This window comes from Cebus imitator, unplaced genomic scaffold (genome assembly GCF_001604975.1).
Source record: "Cebus imitator isolate Cc_AM_T3 unplaced genomic scaffold, Cebus_imitator-1.0 Scaffold145, whole genome shotgun sequence".
Classification (NCBI taxonomy): domain Eukaryota; kingdom Metazoa; phylum Chordata; class Mammalia; order Primates; family Cebidae; genus Cebus; species Cebus imitator.
In genome coordinates, this window is record NW_016107460.1 from 6,665,274 (window position 1) to 6,691,084 (window position 25,811).

The 25,811-nt window shown below is 55.7% G+C and overlaps 1 protein-coding gene across 1 annotated transcript in view; it reads left to right on the forward strand.

The window, feature by feature from the left end:
* The window catches only part of AJAP1 (adherens junctions associated protein 1), a 134,928-nt gene that overhangs the window by 55,960 nt on the left and 53,157 nt on the right, over window positions 1-25,811 (forward strand). The window contains exon 2 of the mRNA XM_017542700.1: window positions 3,806-4,602. Coding sequence (XP_017398189.1) covers window positions 3,806-4,602 — 797 coding nt within the window. The remainder of the gene's footprint in view (window positions 1-3,805; window positions 4,603-25,811) is intronic.

Here is a 25,811-nt window from a genome sequence, read left to right on the forward strand (position 1 = left end):
GCTTGAGTTTGGGGGACCCAGTGCCACTTCTGCCCACCCTGACCTCCTGATGGTTGGCGGTGTGGTCAGCCGTGCTACAGGGACCCCCTCCCAATGAGTGTGGGGGTGCCTGCCATCTTAGTGAACGTCTGACGGCTTCCTGGGGTGAGGCCCTCCCAGGACCTGTTCATCACAGAATGAGAGATGTCCAGAGCCCAGCCCAGGCTGAGAAGGATCAGCGAGAAGAGTGGTCCTGGCTCTGCCTCATCTCAGAGCTGCCGGAGGGGTGATGACAGAGATTGTTTGTGCTGCTCCCCGGTCCCTGCAGATACAGCCAGATCCTCCTCCTGCTGTGGCCTCTCATCAAGGCGCCGGCAGGAGTCCCAGGACCAGGTCCGGGCAGCACACGGAGCTCGGCCAGGTGATGGCCACACAGAGCCTGGGACACTCTTGGCCTTGCACCGAGATGAGCGGAGACCCCTACAGATCTCCCTGTGGGAGGGGCTCCCCCTGCCCCCCACATTTCTTGGCTGCTGGGGGTGGGCTGGGGCCTCTTTTCCTGGTTGTCCACCTTACTTCTTTTTTTTTCCTCTCTGAACAAATAAATCACTTAAAAAGGAAGAAACCGGACTCAAAGAGGAAAAACAGATCAACCTCTCCCTGCCACCTTGGCAAGTGGTTGGTTTTTCTGCATAACAGCTGGGCGGCTTGAAGGCGAGGGGGTTTCTATAGTAACCAATTACAGCCATGATTGGTGAAAAATCACAGATACATCCTGCGTGTGAAGTTATGCCGGGGAGGAAGGCACAGGCTTGGGTGCTATGGGTTTAGCTTCCTGGGGCAATGTTTCTCTTAAGTACTGATGGCAGGCAGGTTCTAAGCCTGCCGGGGCGGGGGATGCTGCTGGGGCCTCGGTGGAGCTTGGTGGAGTGTGGTGGGGTCTGATGAGGCCTGGTAGACCATGGTGGAGTCTGGCGAGGCCTGGTGAGGCTTGATGGGGCCTGGTGAGGCCTGGTGGAGCTTGGTGGAGTGTGGTGGGGTCTGATGAGGCCTGGTAGACCATGGTGGAGTCTGGTGAGGCCTGGTGAGGCTTGGTGGGGCCTAGTGAGGCCTTGCACCCGCTCAGAGCAGCGTCTCATCTTCCTGGGGGCTAGACTCACACCCAGCATGCGGGTCATGGGAGAACTAGAGATTTTAAGCCAGCTCCCGTCCTTACAGGGTCACCTGTAGCCACAAAGGAGTTACCTTAGGGTGCATATGGGGGAATTTAAGTCTGTCCCAAATCCTTCTGTGCGGTGGTGGTGGTCCTGGTCCCTGCCCGAAACTGGCTGCTAGCGCAGAGATACTGCACGCCGGCAGAAGCACGGGGTGAGGATTAGCATGATGAGGAGCTCCCCGTGTCTGCAGCAAAGTACCTCCGTTCTCATTAGAAAACTGAAAAAAAAAAAAAAAGCCAAACAAAAGGAAAAAAAAACTGAAGTCTTATTGTTTGGGGATTAATCATTTTTGGTAAATAGCTCTCAGTAGCAAGAGTTTCTCTCTCACCATCGTGATGAGCAGGGGGCCATCTGTTCCCCAGATATCAGAGTCAGCCCTGGGCACGAGGGTTTCGGTACTGAATGGAGGGTGTGCCCACAGGGACACATTCACACACAGCTACAGCTGCACTCTCCCGTGCAGACACACGCAGACACACTCACACATAGAGCCTCCAATATGGACACTCAGACACACTTGCCCACTCACACAGGGACACGCAGACACAGTTGTACACACACACCCCAATACCCACAAATACACACTCTCACACAGACACAGACACACTTGCACACTCACACAGGGATGCACAGATACACTTGCACACACACATACACCACCACACACAAATACACAGATACTCTCACATAGACCTGCACACTCACACAGGGACACACAGATACAGTTGCACACACACACACACAAATACACACACAGATACTCAGACACAGACACACACAGGGACACACAGATACAGTTACACACACAGGGACACAGTTGCACACACACAACACCACACACAAATACAGATACTTACACAGAGACCACTTGCACACTCATATAGGGACACATACACTCATACACACTGACACACAGATGCACTCACACACTTCTGAGCTGACACACATGGACATAGTCACGCAGCAGTACTCTCACACACACACACCAAATACACACAGGCACCCTGGCCCTCACCACACAGTCTCTCACACTCGTGGACACACCCTAGATGCGTCTTTACACTCATGGACGCCGGCTCAGTCTCACACTGGCACACTCACACAGCTGGACTCAGGCGCACACATTCATATCCAGTCATACACACACACATATTTGTGCATGCCTACACGCACACACACTCACACACTTCCATGCACACATCACAAGGACACACACAGCTGCCTTCTTTCCTGAAGCCACTCACTGCCTTATACAGAAAAACTCTACCCAACTCACTTTCCCGGCCTGGCTCTGAGCGGCTCATCAGGCTGGCGCTTGGCACCTGAACACCCTTGCGCCCTCCACCTGCACCCCACCCAAGGCAGTCATTACAGTTTTGGGATTCATTTTAACTTTCAGACGTGAGGCTGGTGATGAGAGCTGACTTTGAATGACACCTATAATCAGTCCTCAATTATCTGTGCTGGCGGAAGAGGGAGCGTGGGCCTGGCTCCTCTGAGCCCTTCCACGTGGCTCTCTGCCGCGCCTTGGTTTTCACGTGACACCGGAGCGTCCACTGGTCCGGAAGCGACCCAGGCCTGGTGACAGAGCCGCTCCGGGTGAACTGGGGAGGGACCGCTCAGCAGACCAAGGCTTTGCCCTGCCCGTCCTGGCCTCTCCCCTGCAGCCCTGCAGCTTGGAGAGGCAGCCCCGCCCCGCTTCAAGGTCGCCCGTGTTTGCCCTTTCTCCAGCCCTCCTGGGAGCTGAGGAGGTGGATAACAGGGTTTCAAAGGGCACCGGTGCTGCAGATAAACAGGGGGAGCGGAAATGTCAACAGAACAAACACTTCGGGTCAATAAACTTTCAGCTTATCCAGAGCAGATCTCATTTCCCTGAGTACCATCCAGGGGAGGCTAGAAGCAAGAAGCTTTTCCATGTACTGCATTTCAAGCAATGCCTGCTTACATACAATACGCATGCTGGGCTCTGGGTGAGGGCCGGGGGAGGGGGTGGTGTTTGCAAGGTGCAAGGGCCTGGCAGGCGTAGGTGCCAGGAAGCATCTGCGGCTCACGCTGGGAGCCTGAGACCTCTGCCCCCCAAGACTTGGGGAGAGGGGCTTCTCCAGTGGGCAGGAGGTGGCCTGGGCTATGCAGAGGAAAGCACTTGCCCTGGGGTTCGAGGCAGAGGCCGGCGTCCGGTTCTGCCACCCTCTCACTTACGTCAAATGATGGGCAAAAGGAAGGAGGGACTCCAGGTCTTTTCAGACCTTGTCAAGGCTGACCTGGAAGGCTGGGGGTTTCTGAGGCTCGGTTTGCCCTCCCGTGAAGTGGACTGTCCGGTGAGCAGCCGAGCTGTGTGTGGCAGGCGCCCAGCCCCGCGGTGCCGGGAAGCAGCTCCTCGCACCCTCCACCCTGCACCGGCTTTCCAGGTCTGATGAACAAACCACACGTGAGTCAGCCTTTGAAGTAAAGGAAGGAAGGGTTTCGGCTTGCCTTCTGAAGTTAGGAGGAGCTCTTTCTGGAAGAGAAGAGCGACCTTGTCACAGTGAGGGCTGGAGAGGGAGGGCCCCGGGGCCCAGTCCCCGCGCGGGGTGTCCACTGACCGGTCTTCTCTCCTTTCCCCCGCACAGCTCCATGTCCATCCGCTGGCCGGGCCGCCCCCTCGGAAGCCATGCCTGGATACTGATAGCCATGTTTCAGCTCGCCGTGGACCTGCCCGCCTGCGAGGCCCTGGGCCCGGGCCCCGAGTTTTGGCTCCTGCCACGGTCGCCGCCCCGGCCGCCCCGGCTGTGGAGTTTTAGGAGTGGACAGCCAGCGCGGGTCCCGGCCCCTGTGTGGAGCCCCCGGCCGCCCCGCGTGGAGCGGACCCACGGACAGATGCAGGTGTCCCGAGCCAGACGGGCTCACAGGCCTCGGGACCAGGCGACCGCCCTTGTGCCCAAGGCAGGACTGGCCAAACCCCCAGCTGCGGCCAAATCCAGCCCTTCCCTTGCCTCGTCGTCCTCGTCCTCGTCGTCCGCGGTGGCCGGGGGGGCCCCGGAGCAGCAGGCTCTCCTGAGGCGGGGGAAGAGGCACCTGCAGGAGGACGGTCTTGGCAGCTTCGACTCCAGAGGCAGCCGGCCCACCACAGAGACTGAGTTCATCGCCTGGGGGCCCACGGGGGACGAGGAGGGCCTGGAGTCCAACACACTTCCGGCCATCTATGGCCCCACCACGGTCTCCATCCTACAGACGCGGAAGACAACGGTGGCCGCCACCACTGCCACCACCACGGCCACCCCCATGACGCTGCAGACTAAGGGATTCACCGAGTCCCTGGATCCCCGGAGAAGGATCCCAGGTGGGCTTAGCACAACAGAGCCTTCCACCAGTCCCAGCAACAGTGGGGAAGCCACCCAGCCCCCAAGGATTCTGGGGGAGGCCTCAGGTATGGCCGTCTCTCTTCTAGTTTGGGTTTGCTTGGGGTTGAGGGCTGGGGGTGTGACTCAGGAGAGAGGCTTGCATGTCCCAGGGGTGATGTCACATGCGGAGACCCCGAGAGAGATAGAAGCATGATGTATCCACAAGCTTGCACGCGCGTGTAGACGGTTAGATACACACTGTGCCCTAGAGGAAGCGCGCTGTGAGAAGGGAGAGTTTCCCGCCTGAGTATGCACCTAGAAGTGGGCGCTGCACCCCTCGTACCTCTGTCAGGGACCAGCCAGATCTGCCAGGTGCTCCTCCCCTCCTGCCTCTGGTACGGAGTGGCGGAATCCCCCACACAGAGCCATGGCTTCCAGAATCATAGAATCTATTCTCTGGGGCCGGCCCAGGGAGTAAGAAGCTTGCTTGTCTCGTGACAGAGTAAAGGATTCCCCGCTCCAGGAGTCTCCAAAAGCCTTCAAGGGTGTGGGACCCGTGAAGGGGCAGGGTGCCTGCCAATTTGACCTCAGTTGAGGATCAGGAATGACCTTAAATAGCAAGAAAGACCAAGGCCAGGTAAAAGGAAGAACTTCCAGTCGTGTTAACAGAAGCTTCCCAGACAGTGATTTGGGTGGCAGCATTCTGCTCCCTGGGGAGGGGTGAGGAGGGTGTTGGGAGGAGATGAGAACACAGGGCCTTGGAAAGGGCTTTGGCTCCCTGCTGCTTTACCCTAGCTGCCTGTGGACACACACGGGTCATTGGCTTTGGATATCTCCTTCCATGCAGTTCTGCTGTTTTTTATTTTCCTCCTATACATTGTCCTGCATTTGCTTTGAAAGGAGTCACCCTTGGAAAGGAAGCCTTGTCCCTGAACTGGCAGCCTGCACTGATGTCACCAGGCTTCGAGGCAGGCCTGCAGGGGAGAGCTCAGCACCCCGGGCCCCCGTCACCCTCACCTCCCTCCAGTTTTCTTTGCCCTGTTAACAGGCACAGCCCAATGTGCCAGGCTGGCCCGAAAGTTCACAACTCAGATCTGTGCGTGCACATTCTAGACAAACAGTAGCATTTGCTAACTGTAAAATCCGATGCAGGTTTCAGGGCGTCAGTGCAAAGTGGGTGGGGACGCCCTGTGGCCTCACCCCTCACTTTTCACACCCTCGGGCTTGTGGGCTCCGTGGGACCCACCCAGGCCTCTGCAGAATCCAGGGGAGGGAAGAGAACGGTTCTTCGGAGTTCACCTGCAGGCGGCCGGCACGGCAGGCAGCCAGGCCCTCTGCGTCCTCGCTAGGCTGCGTCCTGGCCCGGGTTCCTCCGCGTCTCGGGCAGGCAGGCACCGGGCAGTTGCTGGACAGGTTTTCCTGGGGTGGGCGGCTTTTGTCCTTCAGCTGGTGACCTACTTTCTTCCTTAACCTGGACAACAGAACCTGCGCTTTTTATTCTGAGCTCCTCTTCCCTAGAGAGCAGTGTTTCTATGGAAGCACAGCCTGAGCTCCCTGCGGATGCTGGGGGCTGTGCCTGGAGGTGGAGGCTGTGGGCTTGGGAGAGGCTCTGGAGGAAGAGGCTCCGGAGGCCCTGCACCAGCTACCTCCCACGCAGCCTCTTTTGGGAATCCACGGACACACGGGGCCTGCAGTTCATCTTGCACCCTTAGGTGCCTGCGAGGAGTTTACAAAGCATTGGTTTTTAGTTCCGTAAACTCAGCAGCCATCATTATAATAGAATTTCGTGCTACGCTCCCTTAGTGTCACCTCCTCTGTGTATGTCACTTACTATATAGACACGGATGAGGAGACAATTTCCCATTTATTCCAAATTACATTTGTTATTACTAAAGTTAAACACCCGGACAGCGTTATAGACTTAGCAAATTAATTCATAGTGCATTGGAGGTTGCTAATCCATCTCGACAGATGCTTATCTTGGAAACAATTTATGGTTCTTCATAATATAATCTGGTGCTAGATTAATTTGTTTAACAAAACAAATCTAAAAAGAGGAAAATATGTGTGTTTGCTTCTAATGCAGAGAAATGTGAATTCTGGAGAGATGCCGGCCATGGGGACGGGAGCAGGTGGTTTACAGTAGCGCTCGTCAGGGCCGGGCCGCGGTCATGAGCTTCCAGGCCCGGGCAAAGGGACAAGAGGAAATGCGGGGATGATTCCCCTAACTAGGTTCCTCATAGCTCAGCAGGTACCATGTAAATGAATTAGACCAGAGCAGGAGCAGTTTAGGTTAGACACGAGGAAGAACCGTCTGGTGATGCAGGAGGTGAGCTCTTTGCTTAGGCTACTGAGAACAGGCTGCATCATCTCCTTTTCTGGAGCCCCCAAGTAAAGGGGATTTGGGAAGTGGGGAAGAAAACAACTGTTTAAGCTTCCCTGGATGGAAGGAGTGGTGGGACAGAGGGCTGAACTCCCTGGTACCCCCTTTCCTTGGCAGTCATCAGATGTAGACCTGAGCCCCCTACAGTTGGTGGAACGTGGACACTACTCACACTCCTCAGACACCTACGACAGCAGGAGTGATCTCGAGGATCCAGAGCTGCAACCTGGGAGGCCATGCATTGCTGTAGTTAGTTAGCAGGTGCCCTGAGACTGAAGATCTGGGTGAGAATCTGGGCTCTGTTGCATGTCACTGTGTGACCCTGGAAAAGGTCTCTTCTCTCCTGATTTCCTTTCCTTCACCAGCAAAATTGAGGCTTAGAAATATTTTTCCTAAGCGGTTGCTGTGAGAGTTTAGAGGATCAACACTGAGTATAAAATAAGTCACCTGGCACTGAACAATCCTCCATTCTCATCCGTTGTTTTTATACCCAGCAAGAGTGGCCTGAGGACAACAGGGTTGCCTGTGTCAGAGGCAGAACAGGTCGCCAGGGACTTGGGAGTCTTACCATCTCAGACACAGCCAGCTTTGCTATGGAGCACCCCAAAATTTGAAATTGGAGTTATAGGAGGGTGCATGAAACATCCATTAAGTGAGTTTTACCTGTCCAAAAAGGGAACTTTGGTATCACCTTTCGGAATGTGTAAATTTTATTTTTGCCTCTGCAGAGAAATATTTAGAAGGGACATGTCCTATTTTTCTATCTGTCTAGCACAGGTATTGCTAGGCACAGAGAAGACAGGTGGCTAGTGATCTGGGGCACTCTGAAATTTCTCAGGAAGTATCATTACTTGACATAGCTGATGGAATGATTAAAGGGGTCCCTTTAAGGATTTACCCTGCCTATAAAGCAATTGGGAAATCTCTTTGAGTTTCAGGGTAATGGTTAAGAATCCCACTGCCTGCCTTCAGATTCCTGGCTTCAGCTCATGATCACTGTGTAAATGTGGGCAACTTGCTTGTCCTCTCTGTGCCAGTGGGAGTGACAGAGTTAACAATCTCACAATATTGTTGTAAAGATTCAGTGAGACAGAGCGTGCCAAGTACTCAGTGCCTGGCACATAGCAGTGCTCAGTATGTGCCTGCTGCTGTATATATAAGGATGGTGATGGTGATGATGATGGTAATGTTTACGAAGGTGGTGACAGTGATGATGAGGATGATGATGATGGTAATGGTTACGAAGGTGGTGACAGTGATGATGAGGATGATGATGATGGTAATGGTTACGAAGGTGGTGACAGTGATGATGAGGATGATGATGATGGACATGGAGATGATGATGATGATGGTGATGATGATGGTAATGGTGGAAATGGTGACGATGATGATAGTGAGATGATGATGGTGATGATGTTGGTATTGATGATGATGGTGATGATGGTAATGGCGGAAATGGTGATGATGATGATAGTGAGATGGTGATGGAGATGATGTTGGTATTGATGATGATGGTGATGATGATGGTAATGGTGATGATGATGGTAATGGTGATGACGATGATGATGGAGACGGTGATGATGGTAATGGAGATGATGATGGTGATGGAGATGGTGATGATGGTGATGGAGATGATGATGATGGTAATGGAGATGATGATGATGGTGATGGAGATGGTGATGATGGTGATGGAGATGATGATGATGGTGTTGGAGACTATGATGGTGGTGATGGAGATGATGATGATGGTGATCATGTTGGTATTGATGATGATGGTGACGATGATGATGATAGAGATGGTAATGATGGTGATGGAGATGATGATGATGGTGATGGAGATGGTGATGATGTTGGTATTGATGATGATGGTGATGATGGTAATGGTGATGATGATGATGATGGAGATGGTGATGATGATGGAGATGATGATGATGGTGATGGAGATGATGATGATGGTGATGGAGATGGTGATGATGGTGATGATGTTGGTATTGATGATGATGGTAATGGTGATGGTGATGATGGGGATGATGATGGTGATGGAGATGATGATGATGGTGATGGAGATGGTGATGATGGTGATGGAGATGGTGATGATGTTGGTATTGATGATGGTGATGATGGTAATGGTGATGATGATGATGATGGAGATGGTGATGATGATGGAGATGATGATGATGGTGATGGAGATGGTGATGATGGTGATGATGTTGGTATTGATGATGGTGATGATGTTGGTATTGATGACGATGGTGATAATGATGGTAATGGTGGAAGTGGTGATGAGGATGATAATGAGATGATGATGGAGATGATGATGCTGATGGTAGTAACAATGATGATGATAATTGTGGTGATGATGATGATGGTTACCATTAGGCTAATTTGCTGCCACCAGCTTTGTTGCTCTACTGTGGGCTCATTTGATGAGTTCCTGCAGCCATGTCCCTGGCCTTGGCACTCTGTGCTGAGGTGTAGATGCCACTAGCCAGGAGCTTCTTGGGGTGGAACGTCACCTGGCGCATGTTCGTGGAGGCATTGAGCTCCAGCCTCACGTGAGCACTGGCAGAGTGTGACTGTCAGATGGGTCAGAAGTTCGCTTGAGGCCGGGGTTGGGGGGAGGCTCCCCACAGTGCGGCCCCATCCCCTGTGACAGCTTTATTGCTGGTCACTTTTCGAATCTGGAATCACAGTCTCCAGGGAGAAAAACAAAAAGTCATTCTCTGAGCTTTTATCTTAAAACATGTAAAGCAGACTTGTGGGGAATTCAAGCCAACTGCTCCGGGTTTCTGAATACGGCCACTGTGGGAATGCCTGGGGCAGGAGTGCCTGGTATGCAGCTAGTGCTCAGGAGAAGTTTCCTGAAGCTTACCTTCTTAGACCCTGCATGCCCGCACCTGGCCCCAAGACTTTCCCGCCTGCTCAGACCAATCTGCCGCTTTCCCCAGCTCATATTCTGTCTCTCAGAAAGCTCACCACCCAGGAGGGGTCCTGAAATCCTCTGGTTCCTGTCATCATTCAGGGTTTGCCCCTGTTCAATCAGTCACGTATTTGTGACTTCCAGCAGCTCAAGGGTGAGATGGCTCAGATGTCATCCAAGTCTGGCCTGGCAATTTTTATCTTGGAATTCGTTCACACGTTTCCAGGGATGGTTTCCAAGTTTGCTTTGTCCTTGTCACCAAGTGGGAGCGGAGGTGGGGGGGCTTCTGCGTCCTTTAGGTGTGTCCCTCTGTAAGCACGGGTGATACGCTGGTGTTGTTTCCTCTGCACCCCAGCAGTCAGCTGACCTAAGCATCAAGGCAGGCCAGCCAACCTCAGGAGCAAGCCTCACGATGGTGAAATATTTTCTAAATACCAGGGTCGGAGTGGAAGAAAATGAGGTGATGTCACAGGGAGAGACGTCCTCTTCCCCTTTGGTGTAAAGCCGCAGTGGCGGTTTAAATGCTGAACCCCTTTTAATTAAGTTGCTGGGTGTTTGCTACCAGGGAAGTGAATCTGTCCTTAATTTAAAGATATCTGAAGCAAATGACTCATGAACCTCAAAAGTTTTGAGTGGCTTAATTGGGATAAGATAATCAAAGAACAAATGAGTGCTTGGGGCGCTACAAAAGATCCTAAACTCTGTAGACAGCGAGGCTGGGCTGTAGGGTCTTGACTGGGATCTTCCGAATGGATGCAGCATGGCAAATCCTGCGTGTGGGATATGCCTTTCCTTACGTCATGAATATCACTAAACCCTGGATTGATAGCAAATCTGTTTGATATATAGTGGATTGAATTCATGATTTCCATCCGCTCACGGGAATAATTCTGAGTATTGAGATTAAATGTTAGACAGAACACCATTTCTAGACTTTTCGTTTTACTGCGTTACAAGGACCAGTTTTAGAATGTCTGGCTTCTTGATCAGTTACTCAATGAAGCATCAACTCTGTACTTAGTTGATAGTAAATGCCAACCCTCGGGGTAGGAGGTGGGCGAGGAGATGCAAAACGTGGCCCCGCCTCTTCTTTTCAAGGAGTTTAAAATATCCAGTTGGGAAAGCATGACAGATAAAGACATATCCTTGCACAAGGTAAGGACGGTAGAGGAAGTCTCACCAAGCCACAGCTTCCAATCGCCCGCGTGTTATTCTGGTGATAGAGATTGGAAGGTGATGGGAGCCATAGCAGGTCTCCTGGAGTGGAGCCCTGGGGTGGGGAGGCGAGGCACAGGAAGAGCCCACCTTGGGGAGGTGTTGGGGGCTGAGATGGAGCAGGCAGAGCTCCTGCAAGCCTGGACTTTGCAGGGAGCCAGGCCCGGCCTCCACCTCCCCCGTGGCTGAGTTTCTTGGCCTCTGGAACAGAGGCTGAGTAAGATGAACCCTGAGGTCCCTCCCGTAGCTCTGCATTGTCCTAAGAATGGGTGAGTCCTGGCGTTCCTTCTGCAAGGAGGTGGAACGATGGTTTTGGAGGACCCTCTTTCCCGACTTGTCATCAGTGAAAGAAGAACGCTGGAGGTCTATGTATGCAGGCAGGCTTCGGGCCAGGTGGGACCCATGGCCGTGGGCTCCATTTGAAGCTTCCACTTTGGGATGACCAGTCACCTTTCTCCAGAGGCGGAACCCTCTGCCCGACCTCTGACCCAGAGTGGCCTGCGCCATGGATGTCTAGCTTGAAAGGGTGCCGTGTGAATCTTGCCTGTAGAAAAAGCATCAGCCTCACCTTTGCAGCAGATGAGTTCCAAGCGATGCTTGAGGGCTCCCAGGTGGTCACTGACTCTTGGTCCCGGAGACTCACCCGAATTCAGAGGCAGACAAACGCAGGATAGACCAATGTGCGCGTGGTAAGACGTGAAGACAGGCTTCGGGTCCCTGCTCTCGATGTGGTTCAACGTGGCACAATTAATCTTGCCTCCCTCCGCCTTGCAGTCTGTTGTAAGGGTGTGATCAATGCAAAATAGAGGGAAAAAGCTTCCCTTTCCAGAAGTTTCTTTCAGCACGAGGGAAGCCAAGTTTGTTAAAGGAACAGAGGCACTGAAAATCTCCCCCCAGAGGTGACCGATGGGTGGGACACGTCAGGTTTGAAGCTGGTGCCAGCGGAGAGAGTGCCCTCCTTGGCCAAGGTGGACCCAGGCTGTGACTGCAGCTGTCCTTGCCTCCACCTTGTGACCGCATGGTCCTCTGAATCTTTGCCTGCAAAATGAGGAAGCAGCTTCTGACAAGGTCGCTGTGAGACTGGACCATCCCAGCCCATGTGGGAAGCTGAGCGCTGTCGTGAGCGTGCCGGCCCTCCAGTTGAGTCAGGTTGAGTCACGTCTTAAAATACGCACGGAGCCTACCTCACCGGTGGCTGTGCCAGGGTAACTGAATGGTGCTTGTGGTGGGAAAAATGCCATTTGCTTTCTGTGGCCTTCCATATCCTCTTCTGCGGTCAGTCAGGCTGTGTGGCTGCCTGCTCAGTGCTAGTCTGTCCAGATCATGATCTTTCTCTGCCCTGGAAGGCCTCAGTTCTCACCGTGGCAGGCAGACCTACCCCCGGAAGCCCTCAGCCTGGCCCCTTCAATGTGCCAGGTCAACGCCCTGAGGCGTGGTTTGTGTGAGCCCCAAGGAGGGGATGGGGGAGAGAGATGGGGGCTGAAGCCAGCACCATTGCCTTTGCAAGGGATCAGGCTTGCCTCTCTCCCAACCCTCCGCTCTACATAGCTGGGATAGCACTTTACAGTTGCACACCCTCCTCCCTTTATGTAACTGGGATAGCACTTTACAGTTCACACACTCCTCTGTTTATGTAGCTGGGATAAAACTTCATAGTTTGCCGAGCAGGTGCTGGACTCCTTGTTCTCCAAACCACCCTGAGCAGGGGAAGGAGGGGTCTGAGCTAAGAGGCCCCGACACTGTGAGTGGGGAGTGGGGCAGGACCCAGCTCTCCTGACTCCAGGACCGTGGCACTTTCCATGATTCTATGGGGGCTCTTTGGGGCTTGGGGACCCTCCCACCACACACTTCTGCTGCCCGAAGCATCAGGATGCCCTGGGTTTGGGGTCTGGATCCAAGGGGAAGTTCTCGACCTGTGCGTGACGGCCACTGAGCAAAGAAGATTCCTGGTCCTCTTGACCCTTCTAGAAGCTCCAGGAGTCCTGTCCATCAGCACAGCCATGACAGGTGGACAGACGAGCCTGATGTCCGTACCACGTGATTTCAGAGACACACCCTCTGGTACGTCCCCGGCCAGGACTTCAGGGATGTGTCCTGAGACCAAGGCCAACTGCTGAGACCTCCCATGGGTCCTTGTCACTTACTCCCACCTCTGCAAGGAGAAAATCGGTGCTGTCTGGCAGGGGGGAAGAGGAGAGGCTGTGTGATGGGGCAGCTGGGGAATCTTGGGTTGGGTGAGGATGGCTAAAGGGAGAGCGAAGCAACGCCAGCCTCTCCTAACCCCTGCAGAGCCGGTGCCCTGGCGTGTGATGGATTTTTGTGACACTCCCTTTACACACTGCCAATGCATCTCACGTAGAAAACACAATCCGTGTTTTAAAAGCTTGGCCTGGTGTCCTAACTGGGCTGAGGAGGACATGCAAAGGAGAGTGATGTGGGATAGAACGCTGTATATGCGCATTTAAGCGCCCCAGCCCGTCTTCACTGGAGGGGCCCGGTGCTGAGGGACACATATACAGCATTTTATCTGCACGCGTGGTGAGGCGGCGGTCAGAGGCTGGACTCTGCATAGGGCCACTGGGAACGCGTCTGCCATACCAGCTGGGACAGTTGCGTCACGTTGAGGGCAGGTGACTCTCCAAAATGGTGAATAACCCCAGAGATGTTTGGGACAAATATACCGCACACAGTCGTCTGTGGTCGCATGCTTGGGAACGTCAGCGTGTATTCCAACCAGGCACCGCAGAAGCCCCGGGTTCCTATGCCGGGCGGAGGAGGCCCTCTGGGCTCCGAGCATGTTGGTTAGCAGGACTGAGCAGCGGGCCAGGCAGGAGTTCACAGGGCAGAGCCCCTGTGGGCCGCACACCATCCTGTACACAGCAGAGCATGCCACGTCCATCCTGCCTCATTCTGTGAATGTGAGGAACGCCTGCTCTCGTCCTAGCTGGTCCGAAGGCAGCCTTTCACCAGCACCAGCCTCGTCCTACGTGTCCACACGCCTCTTGTGAGCGGAAGGCCCAGCCTTCATCTGAGTCTGTGCGTCCTGGGGCTGCCGTAACACGTGCTGTAATGCGTCACCTCTGGGGCCCTGGGCGAGGACCCTTCCCAGCCTCTTCCAGCTCCTGGCGGCTCTAGGTGCTCCTTGGCTTGTGACCTCATCACTCAGTCTGTGGCTGCATCTCCACATGGCTGTCTCCCCGTGTCTGTCTTGTAAGGACATTTGCATTGGATTGAGGGCCCACCTGGATCACCCAGAATGGTTGCACCCAGGCCCAGTGTGCTGGGAAAGGCAGGTCATGGCGAGTTGGGTAGGGACAGGCCAGAGAGTTCAGCTGGGGCAAGGCTGCAGGAGGCTTGGAGGCCGCTTATGAGGATTTGGGGTTCTGAGTATGCTGGGGGTCACGGGATACACTGAAGAGAGGTGTGATCTGAGCGGGAGGTACCAGCTCCTCTCTGAGGGCATCCTAGGGGGAAGACAGGAGGCAACGGGGCCAGATGGGGCGTGATGGCTTGTGGAGAGGTGAGACGCAGGCCCCAGGAGAGCATCGCCGTGGAGTGAGGGTGAGAACCATCTACACGGTCCCTGAGGTTTTGGTCTCAGCAACTCTCTTTGGCTGAAAGGGGTGCATTTAATTGAGAGGCAGAAGCTGGGGAGCAGCTCCCTTGGCTTGGAAGAAGCCCTGTGGTGCGACCTTCACCCATGTGACGTGAGCCGCCCTGGCAGCCGTCCGGTGGAGCACCAGTGGGCACTCCTTGGATCCCTGTTTCTGCCACTCAAAGCCTGGCTCAGCCCGGAGTAGAAGCTCAGGGGAGCTTCAGGTGTGTGGAGGGTCAGGAAGGCCATGGGGACGGTGGGGACCACTTGGACCAAGCAGGGACTGCAAGAGGGGAGAATGAAGGGTCGGTTGGGGGTGAATGAGGAAGAGCCGACCAGGAGGAGGCTGCAGGAGGAAGCTGTCCCCAGGGCAGGGAGGGGCCCTCATGGCAGAACTCCCGGAGGCACAAGAGAGGCCACTTTTTCGAGGTGAGGCCGCTGGAGACTTGGCAGGGGGAGTCCTGCAAGGGTGATGGGAAGGGACATGGGGGCAAGGCACAGGTGCAGCGGGAGGAACTGAGTATTTTGAGGAGTTTTGCTCTGCAGGGGTGTGGGGAGAGGGAAGCCGTGGTTGGAGGAAGACAGAGAGGGGTGAGGGCTTCGGGCGTTCTGTTTCGTTTTGATTTTGTATTCGGATATGTCTGTCTGCCAGTGAGAATCACCCAGTAGAGAATGGAAACGGACGATATGGCGGGGACAGTGCAGAAGCCAAGCCCTTCAGGGATGAGAAGCAGCCTGATGTGTGTTGTGGGAGGCTGGCACCTGTGCACAGGCCGTGGCGACGAGCCGAGCTTGCTCAGAGGCGCTCCAGAGAAGGCTGGTTTCTGAGTTCTGTGTTTCACCTGAAGGCCGACCTTTCCTCCTTCTCCTTGTGAGAATCGGTGATAACTAGAGGAATGAAATTTCGTGAGAGCTGCACTGACATGGCCCCTGCCCTTGCTGGGCGGCCTCCCAGGGCCGGTGGACAGGAGCAGGTGTACACAGAAGTCACGTGGGGTGACCTGCGGAGGCCAGGTGGAACCATGGGCGGGGGTGCTGTTGGCGGCCGGGCCGAGGAAGGCTCATGGAGGGGGGCATTTGAGCGAGGTCTGACTGGAGAGGAGGAGGTGGCCAGGGGAGGAGGGGGGGCCGGGGCCTCCTGGGGCTGCCCGTGCAAGCATGAGGCCTCCTAGGAGGATGAGGTGGGTGTGGGAGGAACAGAGGGAGGCCACTGGGCCAGGGGCTGGGAAGGAGGCTGGGAGGCCGCCCGTTAGAGGAGTCAGGTGCTCATTACCTTCACACATGAGCTGTGGGAGGACTTGTGTCCCCAGATGTGCAAGGTTCTGTGCCCATTTCTGTCCCTTCTGGCCTTGGTGGCATACCTGCTCCCACCTGTGGCCCCTCACCTGGTCATGGGCTGGACATCCTCACCATGTCACAGAAGGGGTCACCACCCTCTACTCCCACGTTCACCCATCTTCTCTCTGAAGCCCCTGCCTCTGGGATCCCCCTGGGTGGTCTGTCTCCATCGACTGGCATTTGCCATGGTGTCACTCATGTTATGGGCACCTTCACTTGCCCAGAGGTGGGCCTGACTGCCTCTCCCCAGCCCCTTGCCAAGACCAGTAACCGCCAGTGTCATCTGCCTGCACAGTGCTTTCCACAGGCCGTCGCCCAGCCCGGGACTCCTTGTGGGGCCGCCACAAACCTCCCAGCCTCAGGTCCTGCACCTGCTGTGCCCTTGGCTCCCGGCACCCTCCCTGACCCACTGCCAACTCCATAGCCATTGTCTGAACGGTTTTTAAAAATGCAACTTCTGGGCTTAGCGACCGCTGCAGGCCGTGGGTTCCTAAGTGCCGAAAGCCGTGCAGATCTTACGATCTTTGCTGAAAGAGAAAGAAGAAATGAAAAGAAGAGCCAGGGTGACGATGTGCTGTGCTTTCAGAAGTCACTGATGCCCACAGCGAGGGGGGTACAGTTCTCCACGAGCACCCTCCCCTCCTGCTCCAGACACAAAGCTGGGCTGCAAATGCTGGCCTGACCCAGGCGGGACTGGCCGGGGCACACTGGCTGGCTCTGGATTGCCCATGCTTGTGCCCAGAGCAAGCAGTGAAGCTGCCTGCCAGCCGTCAGAGTCCAGGGAGCTGGGAGTGCTGGGGGCGTCAGCTCAGCCAAGGCTTGCTGATCCCTGGGCATTAGGTGCAGATAGCGGCCTGCAGCAGGACCCTCTGACCCAGGCAGAGGAGGAGTAAAAGGACTTCCCGCTCAGCAGGCAGAAAAGAGGGTTTTGGGGTCCCTGGAAGAGACAGATGTGCATCAGGTTCAGTGGCTGCTCCAGTGGCCGCTGACTCCCGTTGTGGTGGGGAGGGATGTGGGCGGGGTGGGCCGTCTGGGATACTTGGTGTAGAGTCCCTCATCCTCCCACGCCCCATGGACGCCCCGTGGAGCTCACGGGCAGAGCCGTGGTCACGGTCCCCTTGGTGCCTGGCCAGGGTTTGCTTGTGACAGATGCTCAAAGTTCGCATTGACTGTTCACACCTGCCTCCCCTTCAAAGGGGGCCTGAGGACAGGAAAGGACTCAGAATGTCCAGATGTCACCCTAGAGGCCACCAGCCCATTCCTCAGGTGGCGGGATTTGCTCAGCCAGTGGAACCGGGGCTTCCCGTGCCGGTATCCTGGGCTGCCCAGCAAAGCACTCTAGTCCAAATGTGTTCTCCACTGTCCTGTAGGCCAGAGCCTGAGGTCAAGGTGTCAGCCGCCTGGCTCCTCCCGCGGCCCCTCTCCTGCCCATGTCCTCATGTGGCCGTCCCTCTGGTGTCTGTGTCCTCATCTCCTCCTCTGTAAGGACACCAGTCAGCACGGATTAGAGTCCACCCTAATGACCTCATTTAACTTTAATTACTTCTTTAAAGGCTCTATCTCCAAATGCAGTCACATTAGGGGGTAGAGCTCAACACACACATTTTTGGAGGTTACGCTCAACCCATAACACCTCCCCACCTGCAAGGGCCATGCGCACTGAGAGAGTGCATCCCCTGGGATGAAGCAGAGGGTCCCAGGAGACCTAGAGTCCTTGCAGGGTGGCGGAGGAAATGGAGCTCCATCACCATCCCCCTATCTGCCCGTAGGGATGGAGAGAGCTGGGCACGGGCAGGCCCTGAATCCCTTCAGGCTGCCATGCTTGTGGCAGGGTGTTGTGGAGGGTATCACCCTGGGGGGCCGTACTGGAAACTCACAGTGGCCGGGGTCTGTGTGCGTGTGGCATCCCAACCTCATCCTCTATTTAGGGGGAGAATGCTTGACTAATGGCGCAATGTACGGAAGAACTGACCCCAAGAGTCCACTGGGGTCAGCGGTGTCTTCTTGCAGGACTTGTGGGGAGTGGGAGGTTTCTTGGGGTTGTGGGTGCTCCTGGGATGGCAGCAAGTCTGGGAGCCTAGGGGAGATCTGGAAGGGGTATCTGGGCAGGAGGAAGAGGTCAGGTTCTGTCCCCACAGAGAAGGTGAGTTCTGAAGCCTCCGCATCCACTGTGTGACCTTAGTGAGGGTGACAGTCAACTGGGGAATTGGTTTTAAACGTACATTTCTGGTCTCCACTCTCCAAAAACCCTGATTCAGGCAGAAGGGGCCCAGGAAGCTGCCTTCAGAGGCCCTGTCTTCAGCACGTGGGTCTGGGAGGCAGAGGAACAGCCACCGAGAGCTGGGGGCCTGCGCTGCACGGCCAGATGCTGAACCTGGCCTGGTCTCCTCCTGGGTCCCTGGGGGATGGAGCTGCCTTTGTGTCTGGTGAAACAGGACAGAAGAAAGGCAGGGAAGAGTGTCCGAGAGGCAGAGGCGTGGCCCCGAGGGAAGCTGAGAGCCAGGCTTGTGCCCTCTGTGTCCTCACTGTGGCTTCTGGGGGTTGCAGATCCCTGTGTGAGAGCCCCAGGAGCGAGCCCAGCCCTCCCCCCAACCCCCCACAGCGTGCCACCTATGGCAGTGGGCACTGCTTCGCAGTTTGTTACATCTGTTCCGCTGTGAGTCATGGGCTCAGAGCTGGGGTGCACACAGCGGCTGTCAGGCGGCCGCTACCAGGCTCGGGCAGGTGAGCCACAGGAAATGCAGGCTGCCCAGTGGGCAGCAGCAGAGGCCGGGAGGAGCCTCGGAACCTCAGAGCACGGTGGCCTCTGGCCTCTTCTGGAGCCCCGGGAGTGTGGAGGGCTCCCGGCCCCACCAGGAGCAGGGGAGCAGGGGAGCAGGGGATCCTTGGAACTTCAGAGCAGCGTGGCCTCTATCTCTCTCTGGAGCCCCGGGAGTGTGGAGGGCTCCCGGCCCCACCAGGAGCAGGGGAGCAGGGGAGCAGGGGATCCTTGGAACTTCAGAGCAGCGTGGCCTCTATCTCTCTCTGGAGCCCCGGGAGTGTGGAGGGCTCCCGGCCCCACCCTCCCCGTGTTTCAGGGGCCCCAGTCCACGGTGCTCGCCTCCCGTCTTCTCCTGCAGGGAACGGTGCGGAGAAAGCGAACGTCTCTCGTAAATGGCATTTACCGCCCAGCCATGTGTACCGGGGCCCCCCGGTTGTGCTGCCTGACCCTGTCTGCATCTGCAGGACTGGGTCACTGATGTCCTTGACCTGCAGGTCTGTCTCTGCAACCATATTCTCAGCCCCGGGCAGCAGAGAGGGACCATGCTGCTGGGGACCACGGCCCTGACACAGGACCCGGGTGCCCGAAGACTCTGAGGTGGCCCCGGGTTGCCCACCTGCTGGCATTTGCATCTCTGTGGAGTCCCCTCCCCTGGAGTGTGGGTGGGGCCCCTATCCCATGGCTACAGCAGAGGTGATGAGACTCTTCCATGTTTAGTAATTTAAGGCTCCGTACTGCTGGCCTGGAGGGGCCCATGTGGCGAGGCCTAATGGGTGACCAGGAAGTGAGGGCGGCCCCACCCACAGCCGTCAAGAGGCCTAGCCCTCAGTCCTTCAGCCACAAGGAAATGAATCCTGCCAATACTTGGAATAAGCGTGGGGTGGAAACTTCTCTAGCTGAGCTTCCAGGTGACAGCACAGCCCAACAGCGGGGGGTACAGGCAGCCTCTGCACAGCAGGGCCCTGGTCCCCTCCGTTCCCTGTGGGACCTTGAGCAGAGGGCCCAGTGAATCTGTAGCCAGACTCCTGCCCACAGAACCAGAGATCACTAACAGGGGGTGTCTCAGCCGCTAAGTTTGTGGTCATTTGCTACTTGACAAAGACAATTAGTAGAGCCTGGAGCCAGGGAGGGCTTGTGGGGGAATGGGCGGATGCACAGGGAAACCAGGGTCACAGGCAGCGGGGCTGAGTGTGGAAGCTGAGGCAGCACGGCCTGTGGCAGCTGGGAGAGGAGCCCGGGCCCCAGCAGACCCTAGTTGAGCAGGGGCCCCTTCGGATGGCATACTGGGGGGTTAATCCAAACTCCCTTTGTCCCTGGAGTCCAGGTATGAGGAATGTGCTCCCACTGTCACAGCCAAGTGCACCTGTGTGTTCCCACCCAGCCTCAGGGTTGGGGTTGGCATCTAAGTGAGCGACACCGTGTAGGCACGTGAGCGGCTGTCACAGTCCACTCTTGCTGTCACCGTGGGGCCTGGCCTGCTCCAGGGTGGGCTGTGCACGTGGAGGCAGCTCCTGAATAACCCTGCGCTCCGTGGAAAGGCAGAAAGAGCAGGACAGACCCTCAGGCACAACTGCACAGCCCAGGGGTCCCTCTGCAGCAAAAGGTCATTTTGCAACTCGCCAGAAACTTCTCTCTTGGGCCACTGATAGCTGGGCCCCAGCTCCTCAGAGGACACTGCATTGGCTCTTTTGTGTGGTCGAGTTTTCCCTCCACCTTGGGCCTCGGGCTCGCTCAGCCTGTCTCCCTACCAATGAGCTCTCTGTCATTGCTCCCTGCTGAAACCAGCCTCCTGTCACCCTGCACATGTGCGCTCTCGGGGCTCCACCGGTCCTGGGCCAGCTGCCAGACTGCATGTCCATGTCTGTGTTAGCCCCTGAGGCCCAGTGGGGCCTGCGGACTCCGGCAACGCTGCCCACTGCCCTCCTACTCATTCCAGCCCTGGTGAGCTCAGAGCCCAGTCTTCTGACACATCCTGGAAAAAAAATCATTGAAATGAATTATACATCAACACCAAGAGACGGATCATTAATTAATAAACTCAGCCGTGTCAACTTCCCACAGCCTACCCAGCATCCATGGTGAATGAATAAGCGGGCATAGCCTCACAGCCTGGGGTGCAGATGGTGAACCTCTTTCTTACGGGAAGGGTGCAGGTCAGGGTGAGGGAGGCACTGGTCAGGGCCCGAGCCCCCGTGGGCGTCACTCCTCCTGCGAGTGCAGACCTGGGGCCTGGGGTTGGCTGACTGGTGCGGAGCCGCCCTGTGAGGCCTGGAGCTGCTGCCCCACACGCTCCTGCGCCCTGGCCCTTCCTGGTGTGCTAGGTTTTCGGCTCCCGGGCTCTGAGCTGTGCCTACAGGGTGACCTCAGCCTACACGGAGTGGACTCTGCTGACAGTTGATCGTGGAGGTGCTCTGGCCTTCCAGTCTGGAGGAAGTATCCGAGACCAGGGCGGAGGCAGGGCTGGCTCCTTCTGGGGCTGTGGGAGTCCGTCCTGTCTCCAGCTCTGGTGCCCTGATGCATTCCTTGACTTAGAGACACTCTCCACCCTGAGTCTTCCCATCGGCTTTCCGCGTGTGTGTCTGTCCAAAGTTCCCCCTTTTATAAGGACAGAAGTCCTATTGGATGAGGGACCACCCTAATTGCCTCAGTTTTGTTGTTTTTTTTTTTTTTGAGATGGAGCTTCGCTCTTGTTGCCCAAGTTGGAGTGCAATTTCGCGATCTCAGCTCACTGCAACCTCTGCCCCCTGGGTTCAAGCGATTCTCCTCCTTCAGCCTCCCGAGTAGCTGGGATTACAGGCGCCCACCACCATACCCAGCTAATTTTGTATTTTTAGTAGAGACAGGGTTTCTCTATGTTGGTCAGGCTGGTCTCGAACTCCCAACTTCAGGTGATCCACCCCCCCCCTTGGCCTCCCAAAGTGCTGGGATTACAGGCATGAGCCACCGTGCCCGGCCCCAACTGCCTCATTTTAACCTGATTATTTCTTTCAAGCCCGTATCTCCAAATAAGGTCGCATTTCACGGGTAGTGGAGGTTAGGACTTCAGCGCATTATGGGGTACATAATTGGGGGGGCACATAATTCAACTCATAGCACTTGTCCTTGGATTTAGGGGCCACCCTGATCACCCAGGAGGAGCTCCTTCACCACGATCTTTGCTAAGATCGTCTTCCAAATAAGGTGTCATTCACAGGCACTGTGCCTTAGGACTCTAGCATCATTTGGAGGGAAAAACTTCAGTCCCAAAAGTACCCTCCCTTCCTTCTAGTCTCCATTGTTAAGCAAAACCCCGATGCAAGGACCCCCATGCAACCCCAGAAGAGGGACACCGTAAAGAAACATGGCATTCCAGAAAAGGTCTGCAGGGAACTCTGCCAGATACATAGGCACTGCCTGTGCACCCGGCAGATTCCACACCTACGAGAATGGAAGTTTCCCGAAGATTTCCTTGACTGCTGGTGGTTTATTTAACATCCTATTAGAGGAAGAGACAGGGAGCAAACAAGCTTGCTGCTGCGTTTGTAGCCAAGGTGTGTTGTAAACTTAGATTTTATTGTTAACTTTGGCTCCTGGGGAAAAAAATAGCACACGGACACGGAAACAGAATTCCAGGCAGAGCGGCTTGGCACAGCTGTTCCAGAGCCGGGCTGAATCCGCAGCTCACCCGGCCTGGAGCCCAGAGAAGTGGCTGCTGGGGGAGTGCCTACCTTCCTCGCGATCCCTCTCATTTTTACAAATTTTCGGGAAAAGGAGCAACGCAAGCCACTGCCTCTGCTGAAGCTGGTGCTGGTGGGATTGATTCCTGGAAGGCACATGGTGTCTACGGCTAACCCGGATATCGGGAACCTCTGCGGGGCTGCCCCTCTGCTCAAGCAAAGGCATTGTCCACCCCAGGCCACCTTTTAGAAGCCAGAAGCCTGGGGATATGACCCGTGTCCCCCAGGAGGAAAACACCAGCCATGCCTGTCCTTTGGTGTTGAGCCACACCAAGGCCCTGTCTGGACCCGCATTTCTCAAGCTCCTGTGAGCACAGCATGGAGCTGGATACCCAGAGGGACACTGAACAGACATCTCAAGCAATGGCACAATCTCAGCTGACTGCAACCTCTGCTCCCAAGTTCAAGCGATTCTCCTGCCTCCTGAGTAGCTGAGATTACAGGCACCCGCTACCAGGCCCGGCTAATTTTGTATTTTTAGTAGAGACAGGGTTTCACCATGTTGACCAGGCTGGTCTCTAACTCTTGACTTCAGGTGATCCACCTGCCCCCGCCTCTCAAAGTGCTGGGATTATATGTTCAGACCTGGCCCTTCCCGCAGTCAGTGCTCCAGTGTTCTCATCCCCGGCTTGGCTGGATCAAACTCTGCCTGCAGCCCTTCTTTCCCCTAATCACAAAAATATGCCCCTGCCCCTTTTGGGTCTTAGTCTCACTTACAGGCTCAACTTCTCAACTTAAAAGGAGATTGAAAATGCTTTCACCATGAGAACATTTGTTTTTTGTTTTGATTGTGTTTTATATTTTATTTATTTATTTATTTATTTTTGAGGAGTCTTGCTCTGTCACCCAGGCTGGAGTGCAATGGCACAATCTTCGCTCACTGCAACCTTTGCCTCCCAAGTTCAAGCGATTCTCCTGCCTCAGCCTCCTGAGTAGCTGAGATTACAGGCACCCGCCACCACACCCGGCTAGTTTTTGTATTTTTAGTAGAGACGGGGTTTCACCATGTTGACCAGGCTGGTCTCTAACTCTTGACTTCAGGTGATCCACCTGCCTCAGCCTCCCAAAGTGCTGGGATTATAGGTGTGAGCCACCACGCCTGGCCTGATTGTGTTTTTTAAAGTAACTGAAGAGCTGACATTTGCTCAGACTCCTTCAAGATGTCACTGCCGGGCAGCTCCAGGCAGACCCGTAGCTCTTTGCCTTTCTAACAGCCCCCAGAGACTTCAGAAAGGCGTGAATGTCGTGTCTGACAGGTAAGAAGGCCAAGGACTTTGTGGCTTCCTCGGCCTGTAGGAGTTACGGGGACAGCTTGAGGAGGAGGGAGAAGCAGGTGGTTTTAGGGCCTGTGACCCAAAGGCTGAGCTGGTAACATACAGGGTCCCCAGCAGAGCTGGCTGGTTCCGACACAGGATGCTGTACGCAGCGTTGTGGACAGGTGCTGGCCCCAGCTCCAGTCTGCCTGGGACCGAGGCTGGAGAAGCACACAGGGCCACGGCTGTTTTCCAGCTATTTTTGGAGAAAAGTTCAAGCCAAACTCAGCTCCTAGAAGAATTGCTCCTGCCCTTCTGTCCCCACCCTGCAGCTCAGGTGGGTCCTGGGAGACCGGGAGCCCACACCACACTCATGGAGAGGGGCCAGGCCGTCACCTGCAGCCCTCTTTTCCATGCTGCCCTTCCCTCGGAGACCCCTGGGTGGCCGGGAGGCCTATCCTTCTGATAAAGGCTGCAGCCTTAGGGACAGACTGGGGGGCGGAAGCCTGTGCCCCACACCCCGGGATCCCCCTTTCTGAGTGCCAGCAGGATGTGCTCTGGGAGAGGCTGCATGGGAGGTACGGGGACACGTTGCCTTAGGGCTCTGAACGTTCCTACAGGGGACACCTTTCGGCCAGCCCCTCCTGCCTGAAGAGCCCCAGATATGGGGATAGGGCACGGCCGCTTTCTCCTCTTCCTTCCCCAGAAGAGACTGAGAAGGGAGCTGCTGTTGCGTCCCTCCCTCCAGCCTGCTGTAGTGAGGAGACCGGGCAGATTTCACACGCCTAATGGCACCATCCTCCTAAGACCTGGCAAGGCTGGGCTGTCCCATGGGCCCACCTAGGCAAGGCCACACCTGTGGGGAAGGCAAAGGGAGAAATTGTACATGGATGCTGGAGAGCTGACCCCCAAAGCTGCCTGCCCTGTGGCTCTGCCCTCCCACCTTGGGCCCTCCCCTCACATGGTCTGCCAGCTGTCCCTCAGTCCCCTGAGCCCCAGAGGCCCAGCCTGGGCTCCTAGGGGACCCTAGAATTGCACTCTGCCTACCGACAGCCTCTCAGTGCTGGAACTTACTGTCAACAAGAGTGTCCCCGTTCCAGGCCCCACTATGCCGGAGCAGGCAGGTGACAGCCACTTCACAGGAGCCCGGGAGTGAGGGAGTGAGGGTGAATCCACGGCCTTTCTTCGAGACCTGGGGTGAGCAGCAGAGCTCCGAGCCTCCGTGGGCTCCTTGGTACGGTGGAGATGATCTTCCACGCCGGGCCCCGCTCAGCTCTCCAGACCAGTGAGGTGAGAGAAGGCTCAGTAAGCTGCAGCCAGCTTCAAAACTTGGAGCGGTTTCGCCCCTTTCCCCTGACGTTCTTGGGAGATCCTTGGAGGAGCTGCGTCTCCAAATAGACATCCCAGCCTGCACTTCTGGCTGTGGCCTCGTGTGGTCCAAACTCCCCACAGATGAATGAAAATAGGATTTCTGGACTCTTCCCTGCCCAGCAGGGCATTTCAGAATCTGTTTGCATTGAGGAAAATTAAGAAACTGTAAAAATGCTTATTTCTGCCTCAAGAATCTTTGTGGGATTTTCTGTCCCCACCCAACAATGTGGGCACCCCCCCAATCCCCTTCTACTCTTAGAATTGGGGCTGGGGAGGGAGCAGAACACCCCAGGGCTTTGCGCAGGGCTATCACATGAGTTTTTTTTTTTTTTTTTTTTTTTTTTTTTTTCTGAGACAGAGTCTTGCACCGTCTCCCGGGCGGGAGTACAATGTCGTGATCTCAGCTCACTGCAGCCTCTGCCTCCCAGGTTCACGCAATTCTCCTGCCTCAGCCTCCCGTGTAGCTGGGACTGCAGGTGCATGCCACCATGCCCGGCTAATTTTTTTGAATTTTTGGTAGAGACAGGGTTTCACTGTTGTTGCCCAGACTCGTCTCAAACTCCTGACCTCGTGATCCGCCGGCCTCAGCCTCCCGAAGTGCTGGGATCACAGGTGTGAGCCAGCGCGCCCGGCCCCTTCACATAAACGCAATGCTGCCTTCTGATTATCTGCTCACCCAAGACGTCAGTGTCACAGGGGAAACGTGGGTCTGTGCCTCCCCAAGGCTGGATGGCCTCAAGAGT